General features: G+C 36.3%; 2 protein-coding genes and 1 pseudogene across 5 annotated transcripts; all 3 read left to right on the top strand.

Moving 5' to 3' along the window:
- Window positions 1–5,107: 5,107 nt before the first annotated feature.
- LOC149733317 (uncharacterized) lies at window positions 5,108–8,743 on the top strand (annotated as a pseudogene). Its single transcript, XR_016385240.1, has 2 exons — window positions 5,108–7,784; window positions 7,853–8,743. The product of XR_016385240.1 is annotated as an uncharacterized LOC149733317 (transcript).
- LOC149733316 (transmembrane 6 superfamily member 1-like) lies at window positions 8,671–14,181 on the top strand. 2 transcript variants are annotated; one of them, XM_089880483.1, is made up of 7 exons: window positions 8,887–9,585; window positions 9,877–10,015; window positions 10,616–10,691; window positions 11,171–11,386; window positions 11,915–12,131; window positions 13,114–13,197; window positions 13,616–14,178. In XM_089880483.1, exons 1-7 carry the CDS (start codon window positions 9,355–9,357, stop codon window positions 13,799–13,801), a joined length of 1,149 nt encoding a protein of 382 aa, XP_089736609.1. In that variant the 5' UTR covers window positions 8,887–9,354; the 3' UTR covers window positions 13,802–14,178. The 2 variants fall into 2 exon arrangements, with proteins under 2 accessions (XP_089736610.1, XP_089736609.1); XM_089880484.1 differs by lacking the exon at window positions 13,114–13,197 and having other exon boundaries at window positions 8,671–9,585; window positions 13,616–14,181.
- Window positions 14,182–14,800: 619 nt separating this feature from the next.
- LOC149733315 (uncharacterized) lies at window positions 14,801–17,398 on the top strand. Of its 2 annotated transcripts, XM_089880490.1 has the most exons (3): window positions 14,801–15,076; window positions 15,436–15,621; window positions 16,486–17,398. In XM_089880490.1, the coding sequence occupies exons 2-3, from the start codon at window positions 15,456–15,458 to the stop codon at window positions 17,286–17,288; spliced, it is 969 nt and encodes a 322-aa protein (XP_089736616.1). In that variant the 5' UTR covers window positions 14,801–15,076; window positions 15,436–15,455; the 3' UTR covers window positions 17,289–17,398. The 2 variants fall into 2 exon arrangements, with proteins under 2 accessions (XP_089736616.1, XP_089736615.1); XM_089880489.1 differs by lacking the exon at window positions 14,801–15,076 and having other exon boundaries at window positions 15,089–15,621.
- The last annotated feature ends 100 nt before the right edge of the window (window positions 17,399–17,498 follow it).

Below are 17,498 nucleotides of genomic sequence, written 5' to 3'. Positions count from 1 at the left end.
GTGGTGCTTTCAGGCAAAGCTCACTGAATGCTGCTAACGAGGTCAATTTGAATTCGGTGCACTATTTATTTAAAAGGGCCAATCTTCGGTGGCGCCTAGTCAAGCGACGTGGTGAATTTGTGTCCATCCGCCACAAAATGTACAAAAGACCAACGGTACGCGTTGGGCTGAACACCAGGCAGCTGCTTTAAATTCTTACGTTCACAATTTGCCCATTCTGGTCGGTTATTGCAACCAACAAATTTCGTCTCCCTACAACAAATCAATTAAGGATATCCGCTCTTAACTAATTGGCATTAAAAAGAATATTTCGTTGGTTGCGTGCAATAACTGTCTATGTCCATTGTTGTTTATGAACGCAGCGCATGGTATCTGCATTGAAAAGGTGTACTATAATCACATTTTTAGTTCAGAGTTTTTATCAGAAATGGAAGAAGCTGTTAGATTGGTTTAATAGTTAGTTCAGTCTTCTTAGTTGTTATAGTGCATTTAATAGTGATGTGGTGATACTTTTATGCTGGAAAGATTCCATCGTTTTACACGACAACAGCACAGTTTAACCAAAGAGATTAAAACCTCTTTGGTTTAACTAGGTGAGGTTGCAAAATGGTTGAACAGTACAGCACGAGGCATGGAATGTTAATTACGTCGTCTGCGTTGTAATAGTGAGAATTGTGACGTTAAAATGAAATAGGGATATTTAGAATATTCGTCTATGACCAAGCTTAGATCAGGGAATAAGCTATATAATTTATCAGTTTAACACTAGTCAGATATCAGCAGTCTACACAGTTCTTTTCCCTAAAGCTGCCTGGATATCACAATGGATGCTGAAGAAGCCCTAAATTTTTTTTTATACGCCAAATATGTCTGAAGTGGATGGTTCTGTTTATCAACCAGTTAGATTGAGCTTGAGTTTGGAGTCCCTTATGGCTCTAATTATACTTCAACGGATGCTTTAAACTCATCATTTGATTTGTTTGATGGATATGATGGTTTCACTGATGCCAGCACTGAAAATAATAGAAATTTAACCCTGTGCGAAAAAACAGGAGAATTTATTTGGTCTAAAAGTGATGCTACCGAACCTCTGGCTTGTTCCTTTCCATCAACAGGCGAGCATGGTGAAGTTGTTGCTAAAACAAAACTTAGAGATTATGCATTTTTTAATAATGACACCGATTCTGTAACCATGGATGACTTTTCTAATAAATATTTTGATACAAATTTTCCGATTGTAGCTGAAATGGATGAGAGTTCAAGCAGAAATCAAACGGATATTCAACTTTGTGAGGCGACTGAAATGTTTTTTCATCCAGCCGTTCATAAATGTCCGAAACGATGGAGGTCATTTAATCAGGACCAGTGGAAAAAAAAGAAAAATAGCATTCAACTTTGGAAAGCAGCATGTTAACTCTGTTGGATATAAATGTCCACAGCGCACACCAAAAGTTTGTTCGTGCTCAAATTGCCGAAATTCATGTTTAAGTAATTTCTGTGAAAGAGATCGCCAGAGCATTTGCTCCGAGTATTGGAGCCTTGGCTCTTACGAACGCAGAAAAGATTTTATATTAAAAACAACAGAAAACAATGAAATTAAAAGATGTAGAGAAGCAAGTCATCGGTAATGGTTTACTACCTCTTCAACGGGACCAGCAATTTGGTGCCCACAAAGACAGGGGTGTTTCAGGAGTTTATGTTGCACATGATAACCGTGGCCTTCGTTCTCCAAAAAATAAAATTTCAGAAACTGATGCGAATTATGTTTATGACCATATTAAATCTTTTCCAGTTACAGAGTCTCACTATACAAGAAAACAAACAAAGCGGCGCTATCTTGATAAAACACTTAGTATCAGAAAAATGCACAAACTTTATTTGCAAAAATGTAAATTAGATGGAATGGTCCCGGTTAATGAAAAAATGTATAGAAATATATTTTGTAATAAATTTAATTTATCTTTCTTTCAACCGAAAAAAGACCAGTGCATGACTTGTGTCAAATATCATAATATTTTAACTGGAGAGGAAAAAGAGAAATTTCGTCCCGAATATAACGCTCATATCATAAGGAAACAAGAAGCCCAAGACGAAAAAAGAAAATACAAAGAGCGGATCAGAAATTTTCAATGGCCTCATTCGACTTGCAGAGTGTTCTGACAATTCCCTGCACGAGTGCACGCAAGTTGTGTGTTTACAATTTATGCTTTTACAGCACCAACTTAGATGCAAAGGCACATTGTTTTTGCTGGCCGGAAACCGATGGTGGTAGAGGCTCAAATGAAATTGCTACGTGTGTTCATCAATGGATTTGTAATCAGCCACCAGAAGTAAATAAAGTTTCATTGTACAGTGGCACATGTGGTGGCCAGAACCGCAGTCAAAACGTTGCCTCCATGCCTCTATACTGTGTGCAAAACACCAACGTTTCTAAAATTACTCTTAATTTTCTCGAGTCAGGTCACAGCTACATGGAGTGCTATTCCATGCACTCTTCAATTGAAAGTGCAAAAAAGTCTGTGGATGTTTTCTCAATGCATGATTGACAAAATATTTTTAAAAGTGCAAGAAGAAAAAAACCCATTTGAAGTTGTCAGAATGACTTTCAAAGATTTTTATTATGTGAAGAAAGAAGCAAAGGATTATTTTCAAAACATAAAAACGGATGAATTTGGAAATGATAAACTGTAAACTGGTTATTAATTAAAAGTTTGTGCAGTACGAAAAATCAGATCCAGGTGTTATTAAATATAGGTATAACTACAGTGAAGAATATCGGAAGTTGTTTGTTTATAAGAACAAAGTTGGTCGCCCTACATTAAAGCCCCTCCAGAAAGCCTAAAACATCAATTCCAATTTCTATTATTAAAAAAAAGGATCTGGTCAAGCTTTGTAGGCAAAACATTGTTCCAAAAGAATTACACCCATGGTACAAAGGATTAAAAACACTAAAGTCTGTTATAGACACTGTACCAGAACCAGGAGTAAATGACTCTGAAGAGGACGAGTAAACTATGCAAGTTTTTTAAAGAAGCATACCAACGAAAATCAAGATTTATATGTATATGGAGATGCTTCAATGTGACCTAAAGATACAACCAAGTTTCCAAAAAACAAAACAGCTACTTAAAAAATAGAGTAAAAATGTGAAATTGAACCGCTGGAATAAGAAAACTTAACTTTAACTGGTTCCATAGTTCCTCTTAAACAATTTTCTTTCAATTTGTTTTCATGGAAAACACCATCGTTTTTTGGAAATTTGGTGGTATCTTTAGGTCGCATTAAAGCATCTCCATATATAGACAAATCTTGATTTTCCTTGGTATGCCCTTTTAACTGTACAATTGTGTGAATTGTTGAAAACTACTTTACCCATTTTTATCGTCGTTGTTCGTCGTTGTTGTTGTTATTTATGTTACATATTTTTATTTTACTTGGTTTGTTTTATTGTTTATGGTTGCTGCAAGTTTTATTAAAACAAATTACGTACAATTTGTATGTAAATCGGATTTGTACACAAGAATGTTTTTTTGTTGTAGAAACTGCATGTAGTTGATTTGGTAAAAGGTGTTCTAGAATTAAGTTTACCCTTTTTTAGTTTATGTTAGTAGTATTTGCTTTGTTGTATGTTTGCTCCACCAAAGCATATTATATTTTGCAAAATATGCTCCTGTATATTTTGCTCCGGAGGAGCAACGTGTATATTTTGCTCCGGAGGACCATCTGGGCTAAACGCATGGAAAGTTAATATTGGGATTTTACAGGCGTGTAGCATTTATACCACTTAAATACTGCGTTACGCAGATAATGTGTATAAAAACAAAACTCGTTTTGACAGTAAAGAAGCGTAGATAAAAAATGACATTGTTCAAACGCAATAACATGCACCACGCAGTTAGTCTATGTCCACTGTATTATCCGCTTAGTGGATTACTTTAAGCCATTTAATGCCTATGTCCAAAAACACGGCGTAATTCAGTTGTTAATTAATTAAATAAGCTAATATTTTTACTCGGGTTAGATGTACCTTTAAAGATGTTACATACCAAATTTTAAGTGTCTAGGACGATTTCTGAATTTATTATACAATTCTTATACTTTAAACGCGATTATCTTAAAATAGCTAAAATGGACATAGACAGTTATTGCACGCAACCAACGATTTCGACTTCAAAATCTTTGCAGGACTGTCGATGATTTCTCCCGATCTAATTAGTAAATGTGCTGCGGTCATAAACAAACTTCGCAGCATAAAATTGATAGTTGAAGATCTTGGCGCCGCCATATTTCATCGAGATATATATTTTCCTGAAACAAGTAAAATCGTACATTCTTACATGTGGTGGCATCGGAGAAGAATAATCGGCTACGGTTACTTTTCACCAATACATTGTTTAAGTGGACTTACTGGCAGCGAAAAATAAAGTGCGAACTGCAGCATGTTATTGAACAATTGGTAGAATTGGAGACATTTCTTGTCTCATATTTCCAAATGTCTATCAGAGTTAATGTATGACGCATTATTAACTATACTTGTCCTCGTTCACACACAAGCCGACCTATTTGGCTGACCCATTCGTAACGTGTGAAACCGGAAGCATGTATAATCACTGTAGTGCCGCAAAATGTTATATACATCGCCATTTTACTAGATAGAGTACTAGACAAACCAGAACACCCTGGGCCTCATTACAGGATTTTCGTTTAATAATGGCAAATATGCTCGGAAAGCAAGATTTTAACGGCAGTTTAGCGGCCATGAAAAATTACAGGATTTACTCGTTTGATTTCAGGTAATTCATTAATCGTCACAAAGGCCTTTACCATGAAAATAAAAATTTAATTGCTGATTGCTGAAATGAATTTAGGCAAAAGTTGGACTTGAGGTCGCGATTTTATTGAATTCCCGGCATCAACCATAGGTAGCCTACGATAGCTAGCCTAGCCTACATAACTTTCAAAAGCGACCCAACTGATTTTATCCTTGGGGTCACCGCAACTTGGCAAATGTTATAAAAGGGTCACGGCACCAAAAAGGTTGGGAACCGCTGAATTAACCCGTCTTATAATTTTATAAATGTATTCTATTTGAATAAGAATAAGGGCATGTACAGTACGTTGAATAAGTAGCCATGCCCACTGTTGCAATCTATGTACCGTCACATACGAACCAACAATAAAGACATACTCAGATACTTCTCGAGTGATTTCAACACTGGTCGAGTCGTCCTTATAATCGAGGCTAGATATACCAAAAGAACAATTGGAATTAAACCCTACGAGACTTAGGGTAACGTCGACGTACTGCGTCAGGAGACTCGCACGCCGTGACAAATTGAAGCAGAACAACTCCCGAGCGACACCTAGTGGGAGCAACCCACCACCTCAAACGCTCTGGCTAACTCAACCAACTATAATTGCTTCAGAATCATTGGGGACAAGGTTGTCTCCTCTGTTAGAAGACCCACTGTTTAAATCAATTTTAATATTTTTAGACACACGGGCGTATGCGTATTGCCAAGCACCAGATTTTCATGACGTCATAGTCCATCAGTATTCGAACCTACTCAGGGCAAACGGTTGCCAGCTAGATAAGCTTATTTTCGAAATGAGCATAGTGCATGATTACGTGACAAGATTTGCTAAACTTAAAGACAGGTCCCGGGTCAGGCAACAGTTATTTGCCCGTCAGCACTAGGTGGGCATAACTAACATTATGCATTTAGCGGAGATTGGCTTGGCATTTCCGCTGTCCAATTCCGAAACGGAGCGAATATTTCCTTTCTTTGGCGTGTATTTGCAAAAGATAGACAGTCTTTGAAACATGAGACTATTAAAACATTTTACGCTTGCGATGCGACACCGACTACTCCCCCGGACGTTACGAGCACACGGTTGATGACTTTCTTGGAAAGTTTTTGGACGGAACAGTCAGAAAGGGAGTGAGGAGACCACAGGGCATTAATTACCCTGCCAAGTTGGCAAAACAATCTTCCAGTAGCACTCCATCTTTATCTGTAGAAACCGATTCAGAAACTGATGATTTGTGGTCGTCCTCTTCGGATGAAGATTTTTGGGGGTTTTAGAAACTTTTGAGTTTTAAAACCCTTTACCGTTCTTTCTCCTTTACGTTCTTTCGTTTTTGCGCTCTGTGTATGAATGTAGTGTAGGCAAGTTCGTTAGTAACTTTTCTTTTTTTTATGCCGAGTTCGTGATTAAACACCAGTCTGTTTCTAACCTAATAAACTCTGTTGTGATTTACATGTTTAAGATGAATAAGATCTACACCATCACGTTGTTGTTGTTTGTGATGATTTGTCCGGTGGTAATAAGAAACCGGAACTAGTTAAAAAAAAGAATTTTGTGATCTGAGACGCGCGCGCGACATCGTGTCAGTGACGTCACGCCCCGCCAACGTCTTTTAAATCCTCGGCATATTGCCGACGTATTTTGAAAACCGAAGTTGCCGACGTATTAAGCGAATCTCTGCAAAGTATAGGCCACCTTGCCTTTAAACGACCAAATGCATTTCCCACACAAATACGAACACTGCTGTGATACCACAAATCATCAGTTTCTGAATCGACTAGAAAAACAAATTTGTCATCGTGATATTGTGTGCCTACTTCTATGCATAGTCCCATGTTATGAATAATGTTGAACTAAACTTACTAAAGCTTGCAAAGTTCTTTCCTGTTAGTGTTGGTATAGTGTTCCCTCCCATCAATCCACCCAATAAGCAATAACCTCTAAAATGACGATGTAACACACAGTATCTGGTTTAACACATTTTCAATATCTAAAGAACGTAATGGCCGATGTTCAACAGCAATGCACATAGAAATCGCAGGTTTGTTGTATGTAATGTGTAGCACCACTTGCTAAGTTTAAACGTTAAACGACGCTTATTGTCGCTTGTTCGTCTCCGTAGCACAAGGATGAGGGTGAACGCATCGTTACAAAATACGCGAATTGATCCAGAAGGTTTGTTGATAAAAATAATCCGCAAAATAATTAATGAACAAACTATCCAGGTGGTCGAGTGACGACACAAAAACCCACGATTTTTTTTAAGACGTAACATACTTGTCCAGTCATTCCAGTTGGCTCTCTTGTTTTTAGCTTTTTTGACGATTGGGAATAAAGCAGAATTTTATTAGAAAGTCCGTCGACTGCTACAAGAGCAAAGATATCACGAGACTTACGTCATATCCCGTCGTCGTATGAAGTTTGACCCAGCTTTCATTGGATTTAAGAGTCTTGCTAACCATTATTGTTGCCGTATGTTGGTTGGAGAGGCGGAAGAAGCGATTCGAACCAGGGATCAACTGAAGCAGCTTTTACAGGAGAAATCTCAAGTCACGCCAATTGAAATCGCAGTATTTGCGAACACTAATAAAAGTGAAGTAAGAGACGTGGAAGCGATTTTGTTTTATCAACTTGCTGCCGAGTTTTACGGAAATCAATCGAAAGCAGGTTTGTGTTTGCGGGAAGTTTGGTGTTTGTATCGGATCGAATATAGTGAATATCTTGTTGATGACTTGGACTCTCGTGAGAAAACAGAAAAAAAGAGATCGTTATGATGGAGAGCGTGTTCAAGGAGTATTCAATATACGGGTATTGTTTGTACAATCTCGCTTACCTGAAACGCACTTCCCGATCCAACGCTGCCTATAAGTTTTTTCACAAAGCTATTACAGCGTTTGGAAAAGCAGAGGATATCACCGATGATGAAAGAGCTGAAGAGATTGCAGAAAGGAAAAACAACCTCGAAGATGCGAAAAGTAAAATGAGATAATTTGTTATATTTGTTCATTCTCTTATAATCACTTCACAATGAATATTGTTACAGCACCAACGAGTGATAAAGTAAATAGTGTATGTGTCGTCGTCGAGCTTCAACTTTTAATCTGCTTGTTCTGGCTTGTGGATGTGGAACCTTGCTTCTTTACATGTGGTCAATGCTATGTAACCTTATTAACTGTTCGCGGGGTTCGTCTTGAGGTTTAAAGGCTTACATTTAAAGTCACTCGATTCTTGAATATAAACCGGGTAAGTTAGGATATTATTAATTAGCTCTTAATCCAATATTTCCTGATCGCACTTTAATTACCAACGCTCTTTTAAGAGTCGCGGAGTAATAGGTTTATATTTTTTGTAAATATTCTTTGTTTACTACAAAATGGGAGGAGAAAATAAAAAAAGAAAACATGTCCCATCTTACCACAACGTACTAACCATCCGGCGCCGTAGCACAGTGGTTAGGGCGACTGCCTCTAACTCATAGTTTGTAGGTTTAAACGTTTATCGCTCTGGTTGTGGAGTGGTTCCGTGGAGCAAGACACTTATTGTCTTGTAGCGATTGAGCGTGTTTCGAGCACAGATATATATTTTAGTTTTCCAAATTGACTTAATGTATAAAGACCGAACATTAAACAGTCGTGTTGCGTAACTATTCCATCTGGCGTAACTGTGTTTATGATTGAGCGACACATCTTGCGTTTTTCCAACAAGGCAGGAAACTATCTGCCCAGTCCGCCCGTTCGGCGAACAGACGCCACTTTTCAGTGTAAAAGGCTCTTTCCTGTTACTGCTTTCGCACATGTGTTTCATGCTATAAAGGCCCTCATATTTTCTGTGTTGACAAGGCAGTAGGAGCTCTCTTACACTCTTACTGTCCTCACGTTTGTCCCTAGCCTGATGCCGCTCGTTTGTCCGCTAATAAACTTATTTGTCGACATAGCGTTATAGAGTGGTTACGTTGCGTTGGGTGCTAGCGTGAACGGAACTACTGTACCTCCCGCCACGATACGTTGAGATGGGCGCGACCGTTAACCCCTGTATATTACCGCACCCCCTTCAGTCTCAACCCAGTGGTCAGTGGGTTGTCTAAATTGTCAGCCATACAAAAATTACATCCACGAAGTTACATCTCGGGGGTATGAAACAGAACATCCGTGTTATAATGATCATCGTTTTCCCGTCACGTGAAGCAAGTTTGTTTATTTATGCTATGTCTATGTTTTTACCGGTAAACTTAAGTTTTCTCTGTTGGGGGTTCCCCAACAATTTTAATTTTTCTCTTAAAAATATTTTCGATGTTTGAAAATCTATTCAAGTGTCGTCAGAGCTCGTCCCACGCAAATTCTTTACTTTTTATTTATAAACAATAGTATAGTTTTTATTTGTCTCTCCGATTACGGTAGCAAAGATTAAAAATTAGGTAAAACGAAAGGACACTGGCCACCAACAAAGTGCATAGTACTTAAGAGGTCACTTAAATAAAAAATGCATTTTTTTAGTAAATTGACTTAAAAAAAAGTAAATACATAGCCAAGTTAATAGAAAATCCGAATGTGTTATAATTCCGTTGTGTTTATTACTGACAGAAATATGGGTGATTATTCTGGTGTTATAATTGCACTATTAGTAGGCCAAAGTGCATGGTTAGTTTTGTATCTTGCTTCAGTTTTCCCGATTCTATCAACGGCACCGTGTTTATTGGGTTATGCTTCCTATATTTCACTGCTTTTTTTATTTACCAAGATTCTACCTCCAAAAAAGAAAAATGAAAACCCAGAAAAGGTTTAGAATTTGAACGCTTTTATTATATTTTAAGTATTTTATAAAACACCGTGTCTTTTATTGTTATGTATATATAAGTAATGAAAATGACTCGTTCCCCTGGTGGTTGTACGCAAAATATTTCATGTTTAATATTAAAGGTCCAATGCTATTGATAGTTTAATGTTTAAAATAAATTTAAATTGTGAATTATTTTAAATTTATATTTATGCTGATTATAAATATTATATATTATGGTTTGATTTAATTCAAGAGATTAAACCTATGTTTTCTACATGGATGACACAACAGTGCAAAAGAGGTGGCTTGTATTTTGTGTGTTGTCTCTTTACATGGTGCACTGTAACTGATTTGATATTCTATCTTGAAGTGATTGGCATGGTTGATGGTTTCATTGGATTTTATTTAAAAAATGGTGAACCATATTTAGGTAAGATTCATGTATTTTAGCTGGAGACCTTTTATTTTACCTTGGTGCTCTGAAACAGTTGGTTAGCGTGCCTGTCTTTAACCCAGAGGTAATGGGTTCAAGGCTCGTCGCTGCTACCATTGTGGGCGCATGTGTCCTTGGGCAAGACACTTAACGGCAATTGCTTCAACACAGTGGTCACTAATGGGTTGTCCAAATTGTCAGTCAAATGATAAAACTAATCTTCAAAAGCAAAATCTCCCACACAATTACATACATGGTAATTTGTAAGCGAGAGGTGTATGAAACAGACACGTGTCTGTTATTATCAATATTGTTAATGGAATAATATGAACATTAAATGGCTATAATGGATAAATTAAGTAAATCACCGTTCTATCTATCAGATTACCAATGGCCCATTACCCGTATATAATAACACGCAGACCATAAACCTTATTTTTAATTCGGAAAGCAATTTGTACAGAACTTACATAACTTTTCAATTTTAGGCGATAAATAAACATAATTTTATATCAATTTAGTAATAAAACTGCAAACAAAGATGCATAAATATTTTAATTCTAAGCAACAAATTAAAAGTTGTTTCTATTGGTTTAGATAGTTCATTTGGAACAGTTGCCTTGTTGTGGGATCCGCTTGGAAACCTCATTGTTTATTTGATCATAATATACAGGTAATTTATACAACATGTTCGCAATCACATACATGAGCTTCAAACACGGGGTGGTAGGGATATATCCAACCATTTAAGTTGGTTTTATGCATTTGCAAAAACCATGTGTTTGGTATTCGCTGTGGCAGCGTTGTTAGCACCTGCTTGTAGTCATGTAGGGTTTGAGGCTCGCTGTTGTTATTTGTGGGCGCGTGTGTCATTAGGCAAGACACTTTAGTAAGGGCAAGACACTTTAGTAAGTAATTATTACTAATTTTTTTATGTATGGCTGACAATTTGGACAACCCATAAGTGACCGCTGGGTTGGAGCAATTGTCGTTTGTCTGTCTTGCCCAATGACATATTACCTTCCAATGGTAGCAGCAACAAGCCTTAAACCTGTTACCTCTAGGTTAGAGGCAGGCTCGCTAAACAATACCACGCCTTTAGACATTGTTATTAGGTTCAACCATTTAAGTTTATTTTTGTTTTTATTATAGAATAGATAATAACCTTGATTGCCGAAACGCTGTGTTGTATTTTTCTGGAACGCTGATTACTTCTCTCTTCTGCCTCCTAGTGGGTGGAGTTAGCGGGACTCACGGTAAACAATTATATCCATCTACATGGCTTAATGTTCCATATGTCGTGGCCCCTATTTATTATTTGCTTGAGTTCGTTTCCAAACCAAGACAATTCTCAAAAGAAACAATCAGGTAAAACTTTTATTTTGGTTAGATAAATATATTATTACAAAAGTTTTATTTAAACAACAAAGAGAAGGTTGATTTAAAAGCACATTAGGAACCATTCGCTACCCGAAAATTAAAAACCTTTTTTGGACAACTGAGGAAAAATGACCAAGCTTCGAAAATGTTCCAAAACCATGTTAAAATCAATTGATTTTACACTATTATAATTTATTTAAGCGCCGAACATGGGTATGCAAGCTGCCCTGTAAAAGGTTAGGGTAATGTATGTGAATAGTGGGGGTTTACACATTAACAAGTTACCTCGTTATAATGCACCAATAATATGAACATATGGCACAATGAAAATAAAAATGGATGTACTTTTGTTAATTTTATTTTTTTATCATAAAAAATAAATCTATTACTGTACATGGTTTACTTTTAAATGGGCAGAGAAACAATGGTATAAAAATATTAGTTTCTATTTCTACATATTGATAAAAACCTTAAATTGGCAAAACGAACTTTAACAGAAACATTTGTATTGTGCAGAAAAGTATCAACTGAATATAAAATCTCGGACATTTTACTTAGTCTTGGATTGTTTGCTACTTTTGTGTTTGGAATAATACGTGGTTTATCTGCATTTGGATCGCCAATGTATCTCGCGAATGTTTATTCCAAGGATTTTGAACCATATTTAATGGACCCAAGCAAGTTTGGAGCTGTATGGGTTATTTATTTCATGATTATCGGATCAATTTTACAGGTAACTCGTTTCGTTAATTGATTAATGAATGACATTATTTTGTCTCTTAGGTCATAGTAAAAAAAGATCCGAAAATTTAAAAAAAGCAAAACACATAAGTAACAGTAAAACAGGAGTTATGCTTATATGTAAAACAGGAGTTATGCTTATACGTAAAACAGGAGTTATGCTTATACGTAAAACAGGAGTTATGCTTATACGTAAAACAGGAGTTATGCTTATACGTAAAACAGGAGTTCAAAACTTACTCGGTGAAAGCGTGAATGTTACATCTTACAAACAGTATATTGTAATAAACCATTTAATTAAACTTTAACTAATATATGTTGTAAATGAACTCTATATTTTTACATAATAGTTTTTTAGGCACCTGATAATTAATGCGGAAATATAATCTACTCCTGCCAATGTGACTATTGTTAATTTGAAGTTATGAATCAATGTGAATATAACTTGCCTTCAAATATTATATTTGTGCCATGATTAAAGTAAATGCTCAGATTTAGACCAACACTCGCTCATTTTTGTAGTTCAACAAATTTTAGCTTCAAATAATAATGAAAGACTTAGCTGGCTGTATATTAAACCATATTACACACAGCTTTTAGGATAATTAAACGGTTACCGAACCAAACAGCAAGTAAGCTTATGTTAAATCTAATAGCTCACATAATTTGAGTTGCAAAACATGGGTTTAAAATTATTGGATAAGGCAAACACTTGAATGTAACTTGTTTTACCATCGTGTGGCCAGGCAACAGCAGTTGTTATAACACGTGTGTTTTGTTTCACACTCTTTGTGCTAGCTCACAAGTTGCCGTGTATGTTTAGCTAACAGTTTAGAAAAACAATTACTGACCACTGGTTTGTCGCAATTATGAGCCAACAATGGTAGCAACAAATCTGTTACCTCTGTGTTAGAGACAGTACAACCATGTTGAATAAAAACCATATTCTTGTAACTATCAACATGTTATTTCAGATATCAATTGTTTTTGGTTTATTTAATCCTGGATCAAGTTGGGTTCTTGATCTGAGTATAATCTATGCTGCAATCACTATTCATGTAAGAACTTCAGCATACTCGTGTGTAGAGAAACATAATGTGTTGCAATATTGTTATAGGTTTTAATCGTTAGAATGGATAAAATAGTGTAACTTATGTAGAAAAAATAAAGTCATTACAAGATGGGTGTTCTGTTTCATACACCTCATGCTCGCCTTTGCATTATGAGTTACTACATACAGAACTTTACCGGTTTCTAATTTTTTAAAATATGTGTCTGACAATTTACACAGCCTGTCAGCGCTGCTTTGTTAGAGTAATTGCCGTTAAGGATCTTGTGCAGGGACGCAAACGCTTAATTGATAGCAGCGTCAAGCCTTACACCAATAACCTTGTTGCTAAAGAGGCAGGCGTGTTAACCATTTTACCAAGACACAAGAACATCATAATATTCTTGTTCTTTAATCCTTGTTGGCAGGGAACCTTCATACACCTCATACCTCAGTTCTGTGAAGGAGTTTTGCCCAAGTATCACATTCCACCAGACGCACAGTGGTTGGTTGTCCTTGGCAACTTGTTTATTCCCATCGTTGCTGTTTCTGTGGTGATCAGATGTTTTAAAGAACAAAGCTATTTTAAATCGCCCAATCACAAACAAGAATAAGTTTGGAAATTTATTTTTTCGTCACATCTGGCATAGTAGGGTGGGGTAAGATGAGACACGTTTTCTTTCTCTTTGATCATCTCATTTGGTAGTAAACAAATAATATTAAGAGTATTATATAGTCTTATATCCTAACTTAAAAAAAGCGTTGTTAATTGTTAAAAACACGATCCCCACCCTACTATATAGAAGTTCTTGTTTATAGAGAGTTTGAACCACTATTGTGTTTTACTGTGTTGGTTATAGCTATCATAGATATTATAACTCTTCATATTCTGTTTTAAAACTCATACTCACAAATCACTACCTTATATATTCAACTCACTTTTAGGTTTGTACTAATCAAGAAAATAATAAATCTATAAAAAAAAGTGTTCATGTATTTTGTCGTTATCTGATCGAGTGATAAAAACTAAACTTCTTTTTATGAAAAAAGTAAAGATGTCAACAGAACATCCGTGTTATAAAGACTAGTTTCATTAGTTGCGAGTTTTGTGTTTGACTCTGTCTCGTTGAAACTGCTTAAAATCAATTAGGAGTTAAACACTTTGTTGTAAGAATAAATGGAACTTATTCTTATTGGCATGGCAGGGCAACAAGTAACAGTCGTTATAACAGGGTGGTCTGTTTTTACACCTCGTGCCCGCTTACAAACACCACGTATGTAACTTTGTAGGTGATTCATTTTGCGTGTTTGCAAATTTAGACAACCCAATACTGACCACTGGGTTGGAGTAAATGTCGTTAAGTATCTTGTCCTGGGATACATACGTTATTTATTGGTTACAGTTTAGACAACCTATCCACGTGATAACGACTGTCGTTGCCTCGCCATACGAGGTTAAAGTATACTGAAGTATTCTATGGTTAACTATACTTTATTCATTTGAAGTGCATGACCTGCTTAGGAATTTACCTTTACCGAACACCAGGTCATGCCAGGTAGAATGATTCATGACAATGTGTGTTACCTTCTTTCTGTGATATATAAACCAAGGTATGCAGACATGAGTCATCAGATTATTGAGATGTAGTTTGTGCCTGGTGTGCGTGTCAAGGAAATTTTTATAAATTTACAATTCATAGCAGTTTTTATACTTTGTTTTAGATTTAAACTGTCAGTGTATGGAGTACTACTAGTACAGTTAGCCCACATTTTCTTATCATGTTTTGTGTTTCAATTAACAACCCTATTTTACAGTCGTGAAGATATTTAAATAATTACTAAATGTATTTGCTTACTACCAAATAGGACGATAAAAGTAGACGATACAAGTAAGTGAACATATATTCCATCTTGCCCCACCTCACAACCCATCTTGCCCCACCTCATATAATTGCCAATGTTTTGTCAAACTTTATGATTTTCTTTGATTAAATAGAAGAAGAAGAATGAGGTGATTTTTATGAGGAATGACAACAATTCCTTTAAATATAGGTCGGTGTACTATGAACAGTGGTGCGAGGTAAAATTGGACATATTTTCTTGACTTTTTATCGTTCCATTCGGTAGTAAACTAAGAACAAGTATTAAAAACCGTATTCTCACGACCAAAAGAGCGTTGTTAATCGATAAAGTCAAGATTAGAGAATATAGCATTTAGGTGCTAACTCTATCCCATCTTGCCCCACAGTACTTAAGCCGGTTTTTTTCATGAACAATATGTCAAACTCAAGTTACAACGAAACTTTAACGTGGAATGACGTCAAAGTACAGTGGATGACGTCACTTATATTTTCTTCGCTCTCAAGTGTGGGGGTCCTGTATTTGATAATTGCGATGATGGTGCATTTGATAAAGCAAGCAAAACGATGTACAGGTAAAGTGTATTCAATTAAATCAATAATATCCACTTATCAACCACAGAGTAACATACGTGGTAACTCGTAAGCAGGCACAGGGTGTATTGATCGATGTTTTCGATGAAATAAAACCGACGTTTATAAATTATTCTTTGTTCATGTCTACGAAAGAATGTTGTTAACAATTGAATAAAAGAAAGTTGCATTAAACCAGTGTGATTGGCAACGACAGATATTATAACACTGGTGTTCTGGTTCCTACACCTCGTGCTAGCTTACGAGATACCACGTATGTAACTTTGTGGATGATTGTTTTTATGTATGGCTGATAATTTAAGCAACTCATTAGTGACCACTGAGTTAAGACTGTCATTGCTATAAAGACAAATTGTGCAAATCAAGAGAAGTTGAAAATATGCAACCTGTTGTGCGATTCTATGAATCATCGAACCCATTGTTATTGTGTTAAAGGGCGGACATGATTACACAACACACGGAAAATATGAGACGTTGCTTTTTGTCTGCTAAATTTGCTTGCTGCATACTTTGTATTCTGCAATTATAAAACAACAATTTATGCTATCATGAATGCATTTGCGCACATCATCAATGTGCTTTATAAATATTACGAAATTCACCTCATACTGATTCATTTTTGTGTAGGACATCCTTAGGCCAAACACAATAATTATTTATTAAGAATGCGGTAAATTGTCTTCGTTGGTCTTGACTTTTAAGTGCACATAATCTAACATTGGTAGCAGCAACGAGCATTGTATCTGCGTTGTAGGCATGTACACTTACAACCGTGCCACGCCGTTGCAAGTAAAACTAATAGCGACGAGTTTTTACCAATAATTAATTAATTATTTCTGTTTCAGATATTTTTAAAAGAAAATGGATTGATTTAGTCATTGTGTCGGCTGCGGTTGCAATTCTGCTTTACGTTGTTCTTGAGCTACCACTTATTACACGCCAGCATGAACCTTATTGTACAATATACGAGAAAACAAAAGTAGTCTGCTTCGGCTTTTCTCTAATGTGCATTTATTCGGTTCTGTGGCTACGAATGCTGAAGGCGTTTTACCTTAAACCAGCGACCGGGGAAAACTTGGGAAAATCACTTCGCTTCTTCAGTCAAGTCACATTCGCTTTGCTTGTTGCAATGACTGTGATAGACACGTCAATTTTTCTTACTGCTTCACCTTATCGTACAACAGCACTGGGTTGCGTAAAATCTACAAAATCTTCCCGTTCTGTTGCAAAGTGGATAGCACTAATTGTAACCACAACTTTGTGCCAAGGCTGCCTGCTGTTCTACTTTATATATCCACTCTACGTGCATCGCAAACGAATGGGGAGACATGGCATTAATTCAAAATCCGTTCTGCCTTTGATTAAAAGATTGGTGGCAGTATTAATCATGTGCATCGCAGCTAACATCGTTGGTTACACTTTCATAGCAATATACAAGTCACCTACAGTGTACGTCACCAATATTGTGCTTGGAAGTAACTTGGTTTTCCATTTAGTGGCGCTAGTGTACTTGTTTCAGGATTGGAAGCAAAGATTGAATCCATTCAGTATTATTGCTAGTCGCCGCAATGCAACATGGGTAATTTCTACAGAAGCAAGTGTCCAAAGTCCATTATCTAAATCTAAACATAGACAAACAATCGCCTAAACTCTCACCTCTGTGGTTGAATGTTTTCAATTGAACGTCACATTTATCTCCAAATGTTATTAACGTAATATCGAAACTGTGGAAATAAATTAAAATATGCAAACAAAAAAGGGGCAAAAACTTATTCCAAATTATTGTTTAGTTGAACAGTAATTTGAGTCCATTTGTTTAACTTTACAACGACAACATATATTTCATCACGTGTGTTGC

This window comes from Ciona robusta, chromosome 7 (genome assembly GCF_009617815.1).
Source record: "Ciona robusta chromosome 7, ASM961781v2".
Taxonomy (NCBI): domain Eukaryota; kingdom Metazoa; phylum Chordata; class Ascidiacea; order Phlebobranchia; family Cionidae; genus Ciona; species Ciona robusta.
This window is presented reverse-complemented; position numbering and strand designations above follow the sequence as displayed.